Here is an 18,733-nt window from a genome sequence, read left to right on the forward strand (position 1 = left end):
AAGAATTTTATAGATATATGAGTATTCTTTCAGAATTTTTTATCAATATATTTTTAAATAACTTTCTTAAAAACTACAATTTTTGGAAAGTTTTCATTTTTTTGAGAAATAGTGTAGATTTGGGTTTTGTGATTTAGAAATTAGGATAACAAGAATATTTATAGATAGATGAGTATTCTTTCAGAGTTTTTTATGAATAAGTTATATTTTTAAATAATTTTATTAAAAACTGTAATTTTTGGAAAGATTTAATTTTTTTGAGAAATTTTATAGATTTGAGTTTGTGATTTAAAAATTAGGATAAAAAAAATATTTGTAGATAGCTGAGTATTGTTTCAGAGTTTTTCATGAATATATTGCATTTTAAAATAGTTTTCTTAAAAACAGCTATTTTTGGAAGGTTTTAATTTTTTTTGAGAAATATTGTAGATTTGGGTTTGTGATTTAGAAATTAGGATAACAAGAATATTTCTGGATAGATGAGTATTCTTTAAGAATTTTCCATCAATAAGGTGTATTTTTAAATAATTTTCTTAAAAACTTTTATTTTTGGAAAGTTTTTATTTTTTTGAGAAATGTTGTAGATTTGAGTTTTGTGATTTAGAAATTAGGATAAAATGAATATTTGTGGATAGACGAGTATTCTTTAAGAATTTTTCATCAATATGTTGTATTTGTAAATAATTTTCTTAAAAACTTCTATTTTTGGAAAGCTTTCAGTTTTTTGATAAATATTGTAGATTTGGATTTTGTGATTTAGAAATTAGGATAACAAGAATATTTGTGGATAGATGAGTATTCTTTCATAGTTTTTCATGAATATGTTGTATTTTTAAATAATTTTCTTTAAAACTGCCATTTTTGGAAAGTTTTCAATTTTTTGAGAAATTTTATAGATTTGAGTTTGTGATTTAGAAATTAGGATAACAAAAATATTTGAAGATAGTTGAGTATTTTTTCAGAGTTTTTCATGAGTAAGTTGAATTTTTAAATAATTTTCTTAAAAATGATATTTTTGGAAAGTTTTTATTTATTAGAGAAATATTGTAGATTTGAGTTTATGATTTAGAAATTAGGATAAAGAGATTATTTGTGGATAGATGAGTATTCCTTGAGAACTTTTAATCAATATCTTATATTTTTAAATAATTTTCTTAAAAACTTCTATTTTTGGAAAGTTTTCGTTTTCTTAGAAATATTGTAGATTTCGGTTTTGTGATTTAGAAATTCTTTAAGAATTTTCTATTAATATGTTGTATTTTTAAATAATTTTCTGAAAAACTTTTATTTTTAGAAAATTTTCATTTTTTGTGAAATATTGTAGATTTGGGTTTTGTGATTTAGAAGAAAATGACAGTTTCGTTTTGATAAAAGATGGATTGGACAAGAAGGCCTTTTGGAATCAATTACAATGGCTGGACAGAGTCTAGGGAGGAAAGTGAGGTTGGGATAGTCAAAAAGATTAGCAATTGTAGAAGCAAAATTTCTAGATGGCGGAAAAATAACCCACCTTATGGAAAGGAAAAAATAAATGATTTACAGAAAGCTCTAGAGGAGGTACAAACAGATAACTCTAGATCTCAAGAGGATATTTTAGAGATTTCCAGGAAATTACAAGAGGCATATAAAGACGAAGAGGAGTATTGGCACCAGAAAAGTAGGAATACGTGGTATTCTTCTGGGCATCTTAATACAAAATTTTATCATGCTTTAACTAAGCAATGACGGGTCCGTAATAGGATTGTAGGCTTACATGATGCCGCAGACAACTGGATTACTGAAGATACTGGGGTGGAAAAGGTGGCCGTAGACTATTTTGAGGAGCTTTTTACTACTACTTCACCAACGGAATTTGATGATTTCCTCACAGAAGTAACACCGGGTATCACCCTTCAGATGAATCAACGTTTGTTGGGACTAGCAACAGAGGATGAGGTTCATGACGCTTTGTTTATGATGCATCCAGAGAAGGCACCATGACCGGACGACATGACAACTTTTTTTTTCCAACACTCTTGGCATATTATCAAGAAGGATTTGGTGGTTATGGTGAATAATTTTTTGGTCTCTGGAATATTGGACCCAAAATTAAATATTACAAACATCTGTATGATCCCAAAGACAGAGAGGCTTACAAGGATGACAGAGTTCAGGCCAATTAGCCTATGTAATGTTGGGTATAAAATTATCTCGAAGGTTCTGTGTCAGCGACTGAAAATTTGCCTACCCTCACTCGTTTCCGAAACCCAATCGGCTTTTGTGCCCGGAAGGTTGATTTCAGATAATATTCTTATAGCTCAGGAAATGTTTCATGGATTACGGACTAATAAGGCATGTCAAGAAAAATTTATGGCGATTAAAACGGATATGAGTAAAGCGTATGATAGAGTGGAGTGGGTTTTTATCAAGGCCTTACTCCAGAAGATGGGCTTTGATTTACATTGGATTACATTAATGATGGAATGTATATCATCGGTTCAATATCGGATTCTACTAAATGGTCAACCACGGGGCCTTATTGTTCCACAGAGGGGATTAAGACAAGGAGATCCTTTATCGCCTTATTTATTTATCTTGTGTACTAAGGCTTTAATTGCAAATATTAAAAAGGCGGAACGAGGGCGACTTTTAACGGGCATGAAGGTAGCTAGAGCATGTCCATCGTTATCTCATTTGCTTTTCGCAGACGATAGCCTTTTCTTTTGCAAAGCTTAAAAAGAAGAGTGTCTTACTATTCTCAGAATTTTAAAGGAGTATGAGGTAGTATCTGGCCAACTTATAAATTTTGATAAGTCTTCGATTCAATTTGGGCACAAAATTGAGAAATCGGCTAGACATGAACTACAAGATATATTGGGCATCCAGAATCTTGGAGGTATGGGGTCTTATCTAGGCCTTCCAGAAAATCTGGGGGGTTCCAAGATACAAGTTTTTAGTTTTGTGCAGGACCTGTTAAATAATAGGGTTAATGGATGGACATTTAAATTCTTTACAAAAGGAGGAAAGGAAGTGATTATAAAATCGGTGGTTACGGCATTGCCAAATCATGTAATGTCTTGCTATCGACTACCTAAGGCAACAGCCAAAAAATTGACGTCTGCGGTCGCACAATTCTGGTGGAGCCCAGGGGGAAGTACGAGAGGTATGCACTGGAAATCATGGGACAAAGTATGTGTTAACAAGGAGGATGGAGGGTTAGGATTTAAGGACATCACTGATTTCAATACAGCGATGCTTGGTAAACAGTTATGGCGTCTGATTGAGATGCCAAATACTTTATTTTCTCGAGTTTTCAAAGGTCGGTATTACAGGAATGCCTCACCCCTGGAACCGATTCATTCATATTCTCCGTCATATGGTTGGCGGAGCATAGTTTCTGCTAGATCTCTGGTAAGCAAAGGACTAATTAAAAGGGTGGGATCATGATCATCTATCTCTGTATGGAATGATCCATGGTTCCCAACCACTCGCCCGAGACCAGCAAATAAAAATCAACACATTTTCGACCCAAACCTTACAGTGGATTCTCTTATCGATTCTACTTCGCGAACTCGGAAATCGCAGGTACTCTGGACTTTGATGGATCCCCAGAATGTGAAAATTATAGACAGTATACCATTGAGTAGAACTCAGATGTTGGATAGGGATGGATGACATTTTACAAAGAATGGAAAGTATACGGTTAAATCAGGATATCAGATAAAACGAGTTTACCCAGACAGGGAAAAACTACCTTTAATGTTTGGACCTACAGTTGATGCATTGAAGCCTTACTGTTGGAAAATAGGTGTCCTCCTAAGTTGAAACATTTTCTATGGCAATTGGTAACATGATGTATAGCAGTCAAGAGGAATCTGAAAGCGAGAGGAATACAAGGGGATATATGTTGTGCACGATATGGAGCAGAGGAAGAATCGATTAACCACGTGTTTTTTTAATGTCCTCCAGCACTTCAGGTATAGGCTATATCCAAGATACCATCAAACCCATCTACTTTCCCAACATGCTCTCTCTTTACAAATATGGATCATCTTTTCTGGAGAGTTACACCACAGATGGATGATCATCAGTTTGCGTGGATTCTTTGGTATATTTGAAAAGGAAGGAATAATAAAGTTTTTAGTAATCTGGACATGGATCCTAGGGATACACTCAAATTGGCAGAAACATAGTCAACACTTTGGGCTGCGGCACAAGTATTGAATGAAAACAGGATAGTATCATCGGTAGGTTACGACTATCCCATTTATCAGAGGAAGATGGTGTTTCACAGATGGTTCATGGAAGGAGAATGATATTTTTTCTGGACAAGGCTGGTGTAATACTTTAGAAGGTTTTGATGCCTTGTTGGGGACAAGGAATGTCCGGGCTTGTTTAACTCCTCTGCATGCGGAGATGGAAGCATTAATATGGGCAATGAAATGTATGAAGAATTTACGTCAATTTCAGGTTAAGTTTTCAACAGATTGTTCTCAATTGGTGAAGATGATTTCGGATCCAGAACAATGGCCAGCATTTGCAAGTTATTTGGAAGATATTAGAATCCTAAAAGGAAGTTTCATCCGATCAGAGATCATCTATGTACCAAGGACGCAAAATTCAATGGTGGATCGCCTAGCACGTAGTGTCAGGAAGCAGCCGTCTTTCGTCGTTCACATGGATCAAGATCTCCCGGTGTGGGCCACAGGGTCCATATGAGTTTGTATAAATCGATGACAAAAAAAAAATTAAAATATAACTATTTTCTTAAAACTTAACCTATTAAACATAAAAACATGTATTAGGAAAATTGTAGTTTAAGCAATTTTTCTCATAATTTGTTCCAAATCACATTTTCTCATTCATATCTTTTAATTAAAACTAATCATAGTTTACATATCTTTTATAATTATTGTTTTAATTTATTTTAAATTAAATTAAAGCATGCCTATATTAATTAAAACTGACTAACTAATAAGAAAAAAAATATATTTCATTTTTTAAATAACCAAATTTCTTTATTTTAGGCATATATACTTAATATTAATGTGAGATCCAATATTATATGAAATAAAATGTTTTTATTTGTATAAGTTTTGTTAAAATTTTATTATCGTACATTTTAAAAGTTTATTATAGCGTAAAAATACATCTAATTAATTTTAAATATTTTTTCTTGCTTTCAATTTACATTAAAGTTTCCATTTTTGACTTTAACAATTGTAGAAATGGTCATTTTTATTGAAACGTCCTTACTAAATTTAACTTAACATTTTAGTTCACATTTATAGTAACACAAAGAAGTACATGTACCTCGACAAACAAATAAAAATTAAATACATAAGAATATAAAAATACCAAGAACACAACAAACATATTTTATTATTCTTCCCTTATGTTATTTTATTTATGTCAGCTTTTTCCTATTAAAAATAAGCATGCTAATTTTATTATAATCCAAGCTATATGAATTATATTAATAGAGTATTAATTCTAGAAAAATCATGTAAAAAATACTTTGATTAATATAATTAAATGACTTACCATATAATAAATTAAATGAATTACCAAATAATATAATTTTAAATGACTTACCATATAATAATGTTAATTCATCTGTTTATATTAATAGATGAATTAAATAAAAAATTTCTTGATTAATATACGTTTAAATAACTTACCATATAATTTTTATGTTTTAAAATATAAAAAAAATTTAATCATTTCTAAAAGTGATAACGCATATATGATATCACATTGTCATTGAAAAATGATTGGAATTTTTTAGAATTATATATTTCACTGTTGTTCATTCATTTGACACATTTTTATACTATATATATAGTGAATGAGTGAATTTAATCAATATTATTAAGTTTAGATTAATTAGTTTTCTAAAATCTATGATTTATTTTATTCACTACTAATATAAACATAATAAAAACTGTTTTTATAATTGTTTCTATAGTATCATATGTATTTATATGTATCTTATCAATTTATATAATGTAATCTAGATATTTAATTATTTTTATAAAAAAATTATGTTAATTCATCTATATTTAAGATGTTTAATTGTATGTTTGGAAATATAGATTAGATTAGGTAATTATATGAGTAGTTTCCTTTTAAAAACTTTAATTAAATAAATGAAAAATGAAAAATCATCAACCAATCAAATTATAACAATTAATTAGAGAGTTTTTCTATGAGCGACATATTAGCAGAAGTCACTAAATATATATGAGGATATTTAAGATGCTTAATTGTATGTTTGGAAATATAGATTAGATTATGTAATTCTATGAGTAGTTTCCTTTTAAAAATTTTAATTAAATAAATGAAAAATGAAAAATCATCAACCAATCAAATTATAACAATTAATTGGAGAGTTCTTCTATGAGCGACACGTCAGCAGAATGACTTCTCAATTAATATATACTAGGTGACCGGTCCGCACTCTGTGCGGGCATAAGAAAATTAAAAATATGGAATAAATATTATATAGTTTTTAGAAGTAACGGCTTTTACAACATAATACCACCGTCTTTGGGAGAATTCTTCAGCCATGGAAAAAAACTAGTAGTCAATATTTAAGATGGACGAGAGGGAACAAAGTAATATCAGTATGAAGAGGCAGATATTGTGTGTATGTATAATTGCAACGTCACAAAATATTTTGTGTGTTTAAGAAGATACTTTCATTCAAAAAATGGAATAAATAGTGTATAGTTTTAGAAGTAACAGATTTTATATTATCATTAATTAGAATTTTATTGTATATGTGTCATAATTCTTTATTTTAGGTGAATAATATTATTTTTCCATAAATAATAAACAAACATTTATGTAGACATATTAAAAGAAAATATAATAAAATTGAAAATATTATCTATAAATAATATAAATTATGAAGTACAATTCTCGATAAAGAAAGCAAATTCAATTAGAAACCTGCAAAAAATTAAATAAATTTTGTAAGCAATTTGACGGGTTAACATTATTTGATAGATTTATAAATTTCTAAATTTTATTGAACACGAAATAATATTAAATTGACATACCGTCATCGGTCTCCTAACTAATCACAACCCATCTGGCAAATACAAAAAATAAATAATTGTAACAGTTTATATATTTTAAAATTTGTATTTGAAAAAAAAAAGTAGATTAAAATTATGTACGGTGACTACGGAATATTCTGAAAAACTTGTTTGTAGACAACATATTTTGGATGAATATGCGCAATCCTCCCTATCGCAAAGCCTCGTCTCCGTGGTACCCATTCTCTCGTACCTGATTTCCAAACAAATTTTGTTGGAAATAGTTACAAATGTCAACTCTCTTACCTCTGGGTATTTTTTTTGTTTGCTATGAACCAGGCCAAAAACATGGATTGGTTGACAGTCTTTTTGTTGAGAATACTCCCAATAGGTTCATCTTCATTAAAAAAAACACCAGCTCCTAACACAACATGAGAATATTTGGTCCAACTATCTACCTGCTTAACCATAGTAACTGCAGTAGTACCACTACAAAAGCAATCAACATCCACTTGCATCTTCAATTCCTTGTCCATGAATCTGTAGGCTTTAACAATCGAGGTCAACAACATCTGAACCGTATCCTGATCCTTGTTGTAGACTTGGGATTCACCATTAGCAGATATTTGCACAAGGCTGTCAGAGGTCATTCTGTCAGCAATGTTGAGGCTGATCTCTTTAAGAACCTCCTCGCAGGAGAGATAGGACTCCAAGTGAGAGCCTAATTTGAGAGGAAGCAAATCCCAAACTCTCTTTGCGATAACGTGACCGTAAGGACCATGTCCATCAAATACACCACAAAATACAGTGTCCTCCATTGACCCAAAATTCTGAAACATTTCAAAAAAAAATCAAATATTCAGCTGAGTGACACTAAGCCTATACAACTTATTAAAAAGATAAAACTTCAAAAAGTTATATATTTGACAATTAAACCAATGGTCCTTGGAGTAAAACATTTGATGACATACTTTTAGAAAGTAAATGAAGATAGTTATATAGAATTTACAGCAACAAGAACTATATTGAAGTAATACATTTAATGAGAATGTACACATACTAATTAACAAAATTGGTTTTAACAGAACAAACGCACCTCCCAGACAATCATGGCGTCCTGGTTAGGACCTATCTTTCCCTGTTGGGAGAAGAGAGACGCATGATCAGTAGAGCCATTCAAGAATTTGCATTATAAGACCTTGGTTGTTTTCTATATATATACAGTCGATTTATTTCTCATATTAACGACGCACAATAATTTGCATAATAAATAAATCAAACGCTTAAAAAAAGATATTAAATGTGTATTGTGAATAAGTGATTTGCATATTTAATGATTTCAACTTACGTAAGTAATCCACATTAGAAAGGTAAGTTATTAAAAACAAATTTTGTCAATAAGTTATTTGCATATTTAATGATTTCAACTTACGCAAGTAATTCATATTAGAAAGGTAAGTTATTAAAAACAAACAACCTAATTATAAACATTAAAATATTTTCTAAGCAAATGTAATTAATATGATATCAACATGCGCAAGTTTACTGTTTGAATAATAAGGAAAGTTTTTAATATTTGTCTTAGTTCTAAATCTTGCCCAAGGCTAAATTAAATCGATAATTATTATCCTCCTAGCTATATATGGGCTTAACGAAATCGACAATAGTTTTGGGCTTGTCTACATAAGCGATTGATTAAAATGAATGAAAAATAAAATTCAAAAAAATTGAATAATAGAATTATAACAATTTTTCTGAGAAACTCTATATTAATGTCATGTCAGCAGAAATCACTAAAGTAAGTTCTCTTTTAATATATAGGGGGATGAGGATTTTCACGCATATCGTATGAGTAATGCCATGCGTGTATTCTGAAATAAAACTATAAAAGTATACGACCGGTAACTACAATCTTGTTGGCTTTCTTGAAATGGTTAATTCACCATATATGGTTTGTTTCGTAATGAAGTTCAATGATTAAAACTCAAATATTTTTATTAAACCAATTCAAGAATCTTTTGAACACAAAAGCATTACATATGATAAACGTTTTAGTATACTTTGACTATAATAATTAACCTTCATGGTCAAATATCTTGAATATCTTGAGGCAGAGATCTCCTACCGTTTCATGGTCAAATCTTATCTGGTTTAAAGAAGGGATCCCTCGGTTTTCCTTTGTATCTTGGATGACAATGTTGGCAAGGTTGCCTACAAGAGAGACTTATCTCATGGGGAATGACAGTTCCAGCGTCCTGTCCCTTATGCTCCTCGGGTCAAGAATCTCATTCTCACCTGTTCTTCACGTGCCCTTTCTCTACAGCAGTTTGGTCTCATTATGTCGGATGGATGTCCTCAGCTCCTCCTGCTTCCCTTGCTTCAGTTTTGACTATCATAGGCCGGTCTCACATAGTTTCATGCCTTGGTGCAGCAACTGTGGTGAAACTCTTGATGCAGTCCATTGTTTATATGCTGTGGAGAGAAAGAAACCATCGTATCTTCAGGCAATCATCCTCCTCTGTAGCTGCAGTCATCAACGCGGTCGAATCTCTTCCACCACCTCGGGACGGCTCAGTCTCTTACCTGCAGCTCTACCTATCCTCCCGCTCCTTGTTTCCGCCTTAGTTCTCTTTTATTCTACTACTTTTATTAGGCTGTTTTCATTTCATGTTCCTCTGTTTGTGCTTCTTTTCTTGTAATAAGTTGTTTAAAAACAGCATTGTAATCTTCTTTCAGAAAATGGTAAACTTAACATTTTACCAAAAAAAAAAATACCTTCATTACAAAAGCAATCGTATACTACTATACGTTAGACTAATTCTAGAGAAATTTTCAAATATGCACAACTAGCAAAAAAAAAAAAAATTAACGGTCAACTAAAGAAGATTACTAAACAGATAATAGTTTAAGAAAAAAAAAGTTTATTAAGACAAATCATTTCAATACAATTTTGTCGGTAGTAAAAGAAGCATTAAGAAAAAATATTTCAACTTTCAAAAAATTAGATACTTGAGTTGTGGTAAATACTTAGTTACAAGGTGCTCACATCAAGGTGAACATGTATATGTATGTAAAAAAGAATATAAAAATAGTTGACAAATATATAAAGATATTGTTAATGAATATTAAATGACATTTTTGTTCAAAATAATATATGAAAGATAAAATCAAAATTAATTTAAAATAAAAAAGGCTTTGACAATAGTCATTTTTTCATATAAAGAAAATAAAATTATATCCGTAGATAGGGGTGGACACAGATTAAATATTTGGGTATTTGGAAGCATTCGTGTCGATTCAATCTTTAGCCACCTAGATATTCGGTGACTCGGATATGCGAAATTTTTTAGAATTTTAAAGAACGATTTGATCTGTAAATAAAATATAATTCTAAAAATAATTGAAAATTTTAATAATAACATTTTATTACAAAAATAAAAAATTATTTAAAATTTTAAATTCTAGTACCTAATATAATAAATTTAATTCATAAAAATATTGTAAAACTGATATAAAGTATAATATATATATAATGTATATATATAATTCTTTACATATATGTATATATATATCCATATAACAGATCGAATTAGATATATGTTCCTAAAAATATTGGTATTTATGATTTGCTTCTTTTTTTGATATTGTATTTTATTATTTGATTTGTTTCGTAGAGTTACGGATATCCAGATTTTTTGGTTCAAATCAAAACGGATAACGAATCGAATCAAAATTTATGAATATTTTGCTCAACTTTATCCGTAAACAATAAAAATAATATATATATATATATATATATATATATAGTTTGATTTTTGATTCGTTATCTATTTTTATTCGAACTGAAAAATTCAAAATTTTATTTGAACCATGTATGTGAGTTTTATATTAAAAAAAAATGCAAAGTACATAGTGTGAACACATTTATGTATATAGTGTGAATGCGTTAGCATACTTATTATCAAATAATTGTGAAGATGCTACGTATCTATTATAGTGTGAATACGTTTATTACAATACTTCTCTTTTAATCTGGCGTGAGCGTAATGAAAGAAAGCACAACACCAGCTACAAGTCTGTGGATCAGCTAGCTAACTTGATCGACAAAACCGTAAGGAATCGTATCACTTCCCTCAAGTATGCCTGCAACCTGCGATTGCGGGGCTTGATGATTCGATGGTTTGAAGCACACGACACTACAACTTAGTCTGCGTAGTTTCAAGTTCCTTTTTAAAGGTTCTAGTTTCATATTTCAGTTTCCTTCCTAAGTTTACTCTTTTGAATTCAATATAGCTGTACATATATTCTTTTTAAAATGATCAATAAATTTAACATTTCATCAAAAAAAAATATAAGGAATTAACTTTAAAACCGGATTGGTTTGACTCTACCTCTTTAAGGTTCAAAATTGAGGTCGACTATCAAATAGAGAAAAGAAAATAAAAGTTAGTTAGCCGGTTCAACCGTCCGGTATTTTCCACAAACCTAGCAAAAACCTAATTTCCGTTCACAGTAGAAGAACACAAAACACAAGCCTTACCGTTTCCTGTTCTGTCCCAAATCGAAACTCGAACCAAACGAACTCTGTCAAATCTAGGTGAAAATTGTCTGATCAATGGCGCAAGGAGAACTCAAGAGCTCTGTGCTAAACAGAAAACGAAACCCTAAATCACCCGTTGCTTCTCGCTCAAGGTTAGTATCTACTCTACTCTCTAGAGTAATTTACAATGATCCCCAGAACAAAAAGTAACGATTTTCACTCTGAACTTATCACACAGCAAGAGGCAGAAGATAGCAGAACATAGAAAGTCTCTTCCTATAGCTTCAGGTGCAAGTTTTATTTCACTTACCCTAATTCACACTTGTCTCATGTCCGTGGAGAGACTAACTGATTGTATTTTTTTTTTAATTAACAGAGGAGGAACATCTTATTAAGGCGGTTCAAAAGAATGATATTCTGATTATTGTTGGTGAAACCGGTAGTGGGAAGACTACTCGTAAGTTGTTAACTCTCAATTACTTTCTAATCCAAGTTGTTTGGACTTGATCATATGTTTTTTTTTTGTTTTTGACAGAGCTGCCTCAGTTCCTGTTCAATGCTGGTTTCTGTCGGGAAGGAAAGATGGTAGGGATAACACAGCCGAGGCGTATCGCTGCCTTGACCATTGCCAAAAGGGTAGCTGAGGAGTGTGATGTTCCGTTAGGACAAAAGGTTGGCTACGCCGTTAGGTTTGATGATACTACTTCCAGCTCCACGAGGTTAAAATACATGACTGATGGTTTCTTGCTGAGGTAAAACTAAAAAACCACAAGTTAGAAAACTTTATGCTGTGAGGCCTTGGTCTCTTCTCATCAAATTTTTTTTTTTTTGGCAGAGAGGCCTTGGTGGATCGGCTTCTTTCTAGATATTCAGTCATTATTATCGATGAAGCTCATGAGAGGACTGTCCACACGGATGTTCTCCTGGCCTTGCTTAAAAAGGTGCAACGGGAGAGAAGTGAGATTGGTGGTGGTGTGTTGAGAGGGTGTCAAGGCAGAAAAGTATCTCCGTTAAAGCTGATAATCATGTCCGCGAGTTTAGACGCACGTGTTTTCTGTGACTACTACGGCGGTGCCAAAGATTTTCATGTGGAAGGGAGACAGTTTGATGTGGACATTTTTTACACTGTTCATCCCGAGACTGATTATGTAGATGCAGCTTTGAATACTATATTTCAGGTTAATTGATCTTGTTACCTTATCATCTTATAGGGAATAAGTAAATCTAATTTTTTACATTTGTTATTTTTTATTTTTAAAGATTCATTCAGAGGAGGAGGAAGGTGATATACTTGTTTTCCTCACTGGACAAGAGGAGATTGAATCTGTTGAGAGACTAGTCCAAGAAAAACTTCAGCATTTACCTGAAGACGAGAGGAAGCTGCTTCCACTTGCTATATTCTCTGCTCTTCCGTCAGAGCAGCAGATGAGAGTTTTCGCCCCTGCGCCTATTGGTTCCCGTAAGGTTAGTAAAGTTGAGTAACATTTTTTTGGTTGGGACATTTGATGATACTAATCCAGTTTTGTAAAATTTGTAGGTGGTTTTGGCCACAAATATAGCGGAGACATCGATTACAATTCCTGGAATAAGATATGTGGTAGACTCTGGGGTTGTTAAGGCACGAACCTATGATCCGAACAAAGGAATGGAGACGCTTGATGTTGTTCCAGTATCAAAAGCACAGGCCATTCAAAGAAGGTACCATGTTCTGTATCCATTTATGTTTTACATTCAATGTGCATGGGTTTATATGTTTTTTTTTTCTTTTGGATTATATTTTAGTGGGCGCGCAGGACGTGAGGGTTATGGGAAAAGTTTCCATCTTTATCCTGAGAGAGATTTTTGGAAACTGGAGGATTCAACCAAACCAGAGATCAAGAGATGCAATCTCTCTAATGTTATTTTGCAGCTCAAGGCTCTGGGGATTGATGATATTGTTGGATTTGATTTTATTGATAAACCTTCAAGGTACTTCCTGTTGTTGTTGTTGTTGTTATCTTTGTTACTTTCAAATGAATTGATTTGTAGTCTTGACACATGGCTGAAGTATCTATTCTTTTATTGCTTTGTTGAAAAAGAACAGGAGCGCCATTGTAAAAGCATTGGCGGAGTTGCACTTGCTTGGTGCCTTGACTGACGATTGCAAACTAGCAAAACCCGCTGGGGAACAAATGGCACGGCTCCCACTAAAGCCTGTTTACTCCAGAGCTCTGATTTTAGCTAATCAGTTCAACTGTCTTGAGGAAATGTTAATCACTGTCGCAATGCTTTCTGTGGAATCCATATATTATATATGATCGTCGTGAGAAGAGAGAAGAGGTGAGAGATTGTCATTTTTTTCTTTATATATACAGTTCATTAAAGCAGCTGCTTTTTTTTAATCTTTGTTTGGTCAGGCAAGAACTTCAAGAAACCACTTTGTTAGCGTTGAAGGGGATCATCTAACTTATCTCAGTGTCTATCGAGAGTTGGATGAGTTCTTGGAGGAGAGAAAGGCGGAAAACAGTGAAGCCAAAGCTGAGAAAAATATGAGAAAGTGGTGTAAGGACAACTTCGTGAATAGTCGTTCCTTGAAACATGCTCGTGACATTTATAGGTTTGTCTTGTCTTCTTTTTGAAATTCTTTTTGCACATGATTGTGGTTCTGTCTTTTGATCAATTTTGAATATGCTTCTTGTTGCAGACAAATTCGTGGAAACGTTGAACAGATGGGGTTTAATGTGTCTTCTTGCGGAGATGACATGCTTGAGTACCGTAAATGTCTTGCTGCGTCGTTTTTCCTTAAAGCAGCACAGAGACAGATGGATGGTACATACAGGGCTTTGGAAAGTGGTGAGATTGTGCACATCCACCCAAGTTCTGTTTTATTCCGTTCCAAACCTGAGTGTGTTATCTTCGACGAGCTTATGCAAACCAGCCAGAAGTACATCAACAACCTGACAAGAATTGATCCCTTATGGTTGGCTGAGTCGGCTCTCATCATTACAAAACAGATGAGTGACTTTAACGCATCTTGTTTAAACACAACCAGTGTTCTTTCTCTGGTGTAGATTAGTGATTCTATTCATGTTTCTCCATTATATGTTTTTGAAGCCAAATTTGCTTGTTATTCATAATAAAGTTATATAAGAAAAATACCAATTAATGCTTTTGAGTACTTTGCAACCTCAAAACCTTACGCATAGTCCCTTTTCACGATGTGAAGGTCTCAAGTCTCAACCGTTTCATTCACCAAACAGATTCTTAAATTTTTGAACCATTAAAAGACTAAAATCTCTGAAATTCAATTAATGAAAATAAAAATGTATGTTGTGTCTCACAGATCACTCTTAAGACGTTTATATAGCTAAACCGCTAAATATGAAATACATAAAAACCAAATTGTTTTAAAATTCGGATTACGGGAAGAGCTTCGCGCACATGCAACAATATCGTCGAACAAAACGGAGGAGACAAATCTAGGTGACAGAAAAAAATCGACCAGCCCTCATTTGAGTATAATCGGATGTGTCAAGAAGTCTATGTCATGAATACCACACTGAACCAGTCCAACTTGCAGGATTTAACCCAAGAATCTGAGGAACTCTGTGCAGCAGAAGGAAACTTAAAGCAAGAAGAGGACCACTCCGAATACAAGGAAGCAATGATTACCTCTTGTTATAGTCAAGGTAGAAAGTTAATTCTATCAATATCACCATTTGCCTTCAACCACACAATGTTTTGCATGACTGTATCTGTCCATTGTCTAATATAAGAATGAATCTTATTCCCTGCATGTAATGGTTTCATCGTTGGGACAACCATTCCTGAAGTTAGTTCTATTAGAAAATAGAAACATATGGTGTATAGGTGGAAATGAGTCTAGGCCAATGACTGCGAAGAAACGAAAACTCTTCTCTGAAATTAAAAACAATTTTAGAAATGCTGAAGATGTAAAGCCAGGTCATGAAGGTGAATAACAATCAATACACCAATGTGTTTACCTTATACTCCCTCCGTTTCATTTTACTTGTCGTTGTAGACTTCGACATACAGATTAATAAAACATTTAAGTTTATCTATTTACTAGATAAAAACATCATTATCAATACACCTAACTAAATTTCAACCAATAGAAAAATATATTAGAATAAAAAGTAAATAAATTTTGCATTGAAATCATAAAACGACACTAATTTTGAAACAAAAATTTTACTCTAAAACGACATCTAATTCGAATCGGAAGGAGTAATAAATAGTGCTCGAAGGGTGTGCCCTCCATGTTTCTCCATTATATATGTCTCCATCTTGGCCACCAAATTTGTTTACATAAATTGTTCATAATTAAGTTATATCAAGTGGTTTAATTAAAATTTTATAAATGTTTTTAGATAAGACATATAATTATGGGTTATAAAATCGTCTAATTAATATTGATCATAATTCGTAATGTTATAATGAATCAACATAAACACACAAAAAGTTATTATTTTATTTTATGTCAAAAATAAAAATAACATAGCTTTTGAGAACAACTATTCTCAGAATGTTTCCTTAATACCAGGTCAAATTAGTCAAATATTTAATAGTTTGAGTACCCAGCAACCTCAAAGTCTAATGCAAAGACCTTTTTCACGACGTGAAGGTCTCAACTGTTACATTTCTCCAACAGAGGCAAGCACGAACAAACATTAGAACATGTGGTGATGCATCTATAAACATTCTTTTGTCCTTTTGAGGAGAAACTAACACAGAAAATTTAGAAAAAAATGGGGAACTCGTTCACATGCATCTCGCACGAGGAAGAACGACGTCCCACAAAATCCTCGGCCGGCCGTGGCAAAGGAGGAAGTAAAACCAGAAAATACATGCGTCGCCTATCGCTCTCCTGCTCTGGCTCATCCTCCACTTCATCTTCCAAGAAAGGTGTAAACAAACCAAAAAAGAAGATAAGAGAGAGACATCATCAAGATCACCATGGACACGATAAAAACTCTCATATTATTCAGGAGGAAACTTTGGCAGCCACTAATCTCCTCTTCAACCAAACCCCTCGTAACAGCAACTATGTTGTTCCTCCTAATTTCAGACAGTCCACCAGCTCAAGCGGCGGTTCAGGACCTGTCTCAGCCGTCCAGAGTCCCAAGAAATCGACTTGTGGATTCGTAAGAACCTCTAGCTCTAGGCGAAAGTCTAGTGTCAATCCAGTGATCAAGCCTAACCAGGTCCCAGACAAGGCAAGCCTTTTATTTAATAGAAAACTAGTGAATATATGCTTATTTTGAGGTATATGTGTTTGCGTTTTGCGTTTACGCATAAGCTTATTCGTTACATTGAAAATTATCATAGATATTCGTATTTTTTAATTAGAATAAGCCACTACTTTTAGCATTTTAAATGAAATCATTCTGTAATTATACAAAATTGCAAACAAATTGAGAAAAAAGTTTCTTCTTTTAGGTTTAAATTTTACATTTGTTTTTTTTTTTATATTTTACATTGTCGTAAACATTATTTATCATTTAAGAAAATAAGATGCAAACACACAAAATGGCATTTGAACAATAGTAGCTTATCTATGTCTTGTGACATTGTGAGCGATATGTGTGTATCTGTAACAGGAGCTGAAGAAGGTGGAAGTTTCAGAGACGAAGAGGTGTGTGCTAGTTCATGGTGGAGGATTTGGGGCTTGGTGTTGGTACAGAACCATAACTCTCTTAGAGAAACATGGTTTCCAAGTAGATGCTGTTGACTTGACCGGTTCAGGTATTAGCTCTACTGACACCAATACCATCACAAGCCTCGATCATTACTCCAAGCCTCTCCTCCACTTTCTGGAATCCCTCAAACCCAACGAGAAGGTTCGACTTAGTCTTTGAACATTTGTGATGAAATTAAGACAATTTATAATGTTTTAAGACCATAATTAATTACAGGTAATTTTGGTGGGGCATGATTTTGGAGGGGCTTGTATGTCTTATGCGATGGAAATGTTTCCTACTAAAATCTCCAAAGCTGTTTTTATCTCTGCTGTTATGTTGGCCAATGGTCAAAGCACTCTCGATCTCTTTAATCAACCGGTACCTTTTTCATTTTATTAGATCTTCTGCTCGTTACATTAATTTATTATTTTATTACAAATTATAAAAATATATTACATTGATGATTTTACTAATCAAGACAATTCAAACTTTTAATGAATATACACGTCCAAGATATTACATTGATGATTTTACAAACCGACAATTCAAATCTTTTGGTGAATGAAAAATTCATTGCTTCTAATATGCTTTTTTAATTGCGCTCATTGGTTCAATTAATTCTTTTTCAGCTGGGATCAAATGATCTGATGCAACAAGCTCATATATTTCTGTACGCCAACGGCAAAAAGAACCCTCCAACTGCCGTTGACTACGACAGATCTTTGCTTAGAGATTTTATCTTTGATAAGAGCCCACCAAAGGTAAATCTAAACCGAGCCGTTACAGTCCGGTTTGATTACTGAATTTACTTGGATTTTTTGTATAGGACCTCGCATTGTCATCGGTATCCATGAGACCGTTTCCGTTCGCGCCAATTGTTGAAAAACTTCACGTGTCGGAGAAAAACTACGGCTCTATTCGACGGTTCTACATAAAAACTATGGAGGATTGTGCCATACCGGTTCCTCTTCAGGACGTGATGATAAAATTGAACCCACCTGAACAAGTTTTTCAGCTCAAAGGAGCCGATCATGCACCGTTCTTTTCTCGGCCTCAGTCCTTGAACCGAATCCTCGTCGAGATAGCTAAACTACCATTTAAAAAATCATCGTGATATATTTGATGATTTTGGTTATTATTCCAAACCGGATAACAAAGACTAAACCAAATCGGTTATTGGATCTCATAACCTTAGAGATTGTTTTGAGAGTTGGACCGAGCAGTGAGCAGAACATTATCTGGTCCTGGTCTGAATATCGTATGTTATTTGTTGATTTATTTTGATACATTTTTCTAATAAAAAGAATATTTCTAGTAATCACAAAAAGTATGCCATATTAATAATTCCTTATGTCGAGGAAATGAATTTCACATTTAGGTTTTTAATTTCCTACTTCTATAGCCTCTTTAATCTCCTTTTGTTTCATATGCATATTCTAGATATTTTGTATAATCATATATATTTCTCCGATAGACATTCGAAATCGCTT

General features: G+C 32.9%; 2 protein-coding genes and 1 pseudogene across 2 annotated transcripts; all 3 read left to right on the forward strand.

Moving 5' to 3' along the window:
* Window positions 1-9,260: 9,260 nt before the first annotated feature.
* On the forward strand, window positions 9,261-9,647 carry LOC111203781. The gene has a single exon (XM_022697825.1). The coding sequence runs from the start codon at window positions 9,261-9,263 to the stop codon at window positions 9,645-9,647; it is 387 nt and encodes a 128-aa protein (XP_022553546.1).
* A 1,987-nt stretch (window positions 9,648-11,634) lies between these two features.
* LOC106386390 lies at window positions 11,635-14,939 on the forward strand (annotated as a pseudogene).
* Window positions 14,940-16,301: 1,362 nt separating this feature from the next.
* LOC106386758 (putative methylesterase 13, chloroplastic) lies at window positions 16,302-18,733 on the forward strand. Its single transcript, XM_013826571.3, has 5 exons — window positions 16,302-16,778; window positions 17,163-17,402; window positions 17,478-17,621; window positions 17,873-18,004; window positions 18,070-18,733. Exons 1-5 carry the CDS (start codon window positions 16,311-16,313, stop codon window positions 18,355-18,357), a joined length of 1,272 nt encoding a protein of 423 aa, XP_013682025.2. The 5' UTR covers window positions 16,302-16,310; the 3' UTR covers window positions 18,358-18,733.

This window comes from Brassica napus, chromosome C3 (assembly GCF_020379485.1).
Source record: "Brassica napus cultivar Da-Ae chromosome C3, Da-Ae, whole genome shotgun sequence".
In the NCBI taxonomy this organism is placed as follows: Eukaryota; Viridiplantae; Streptophyta; class Magnoliopsida; order Brassicales; family Brassicaceae; genus Brassica; species Brassica napus.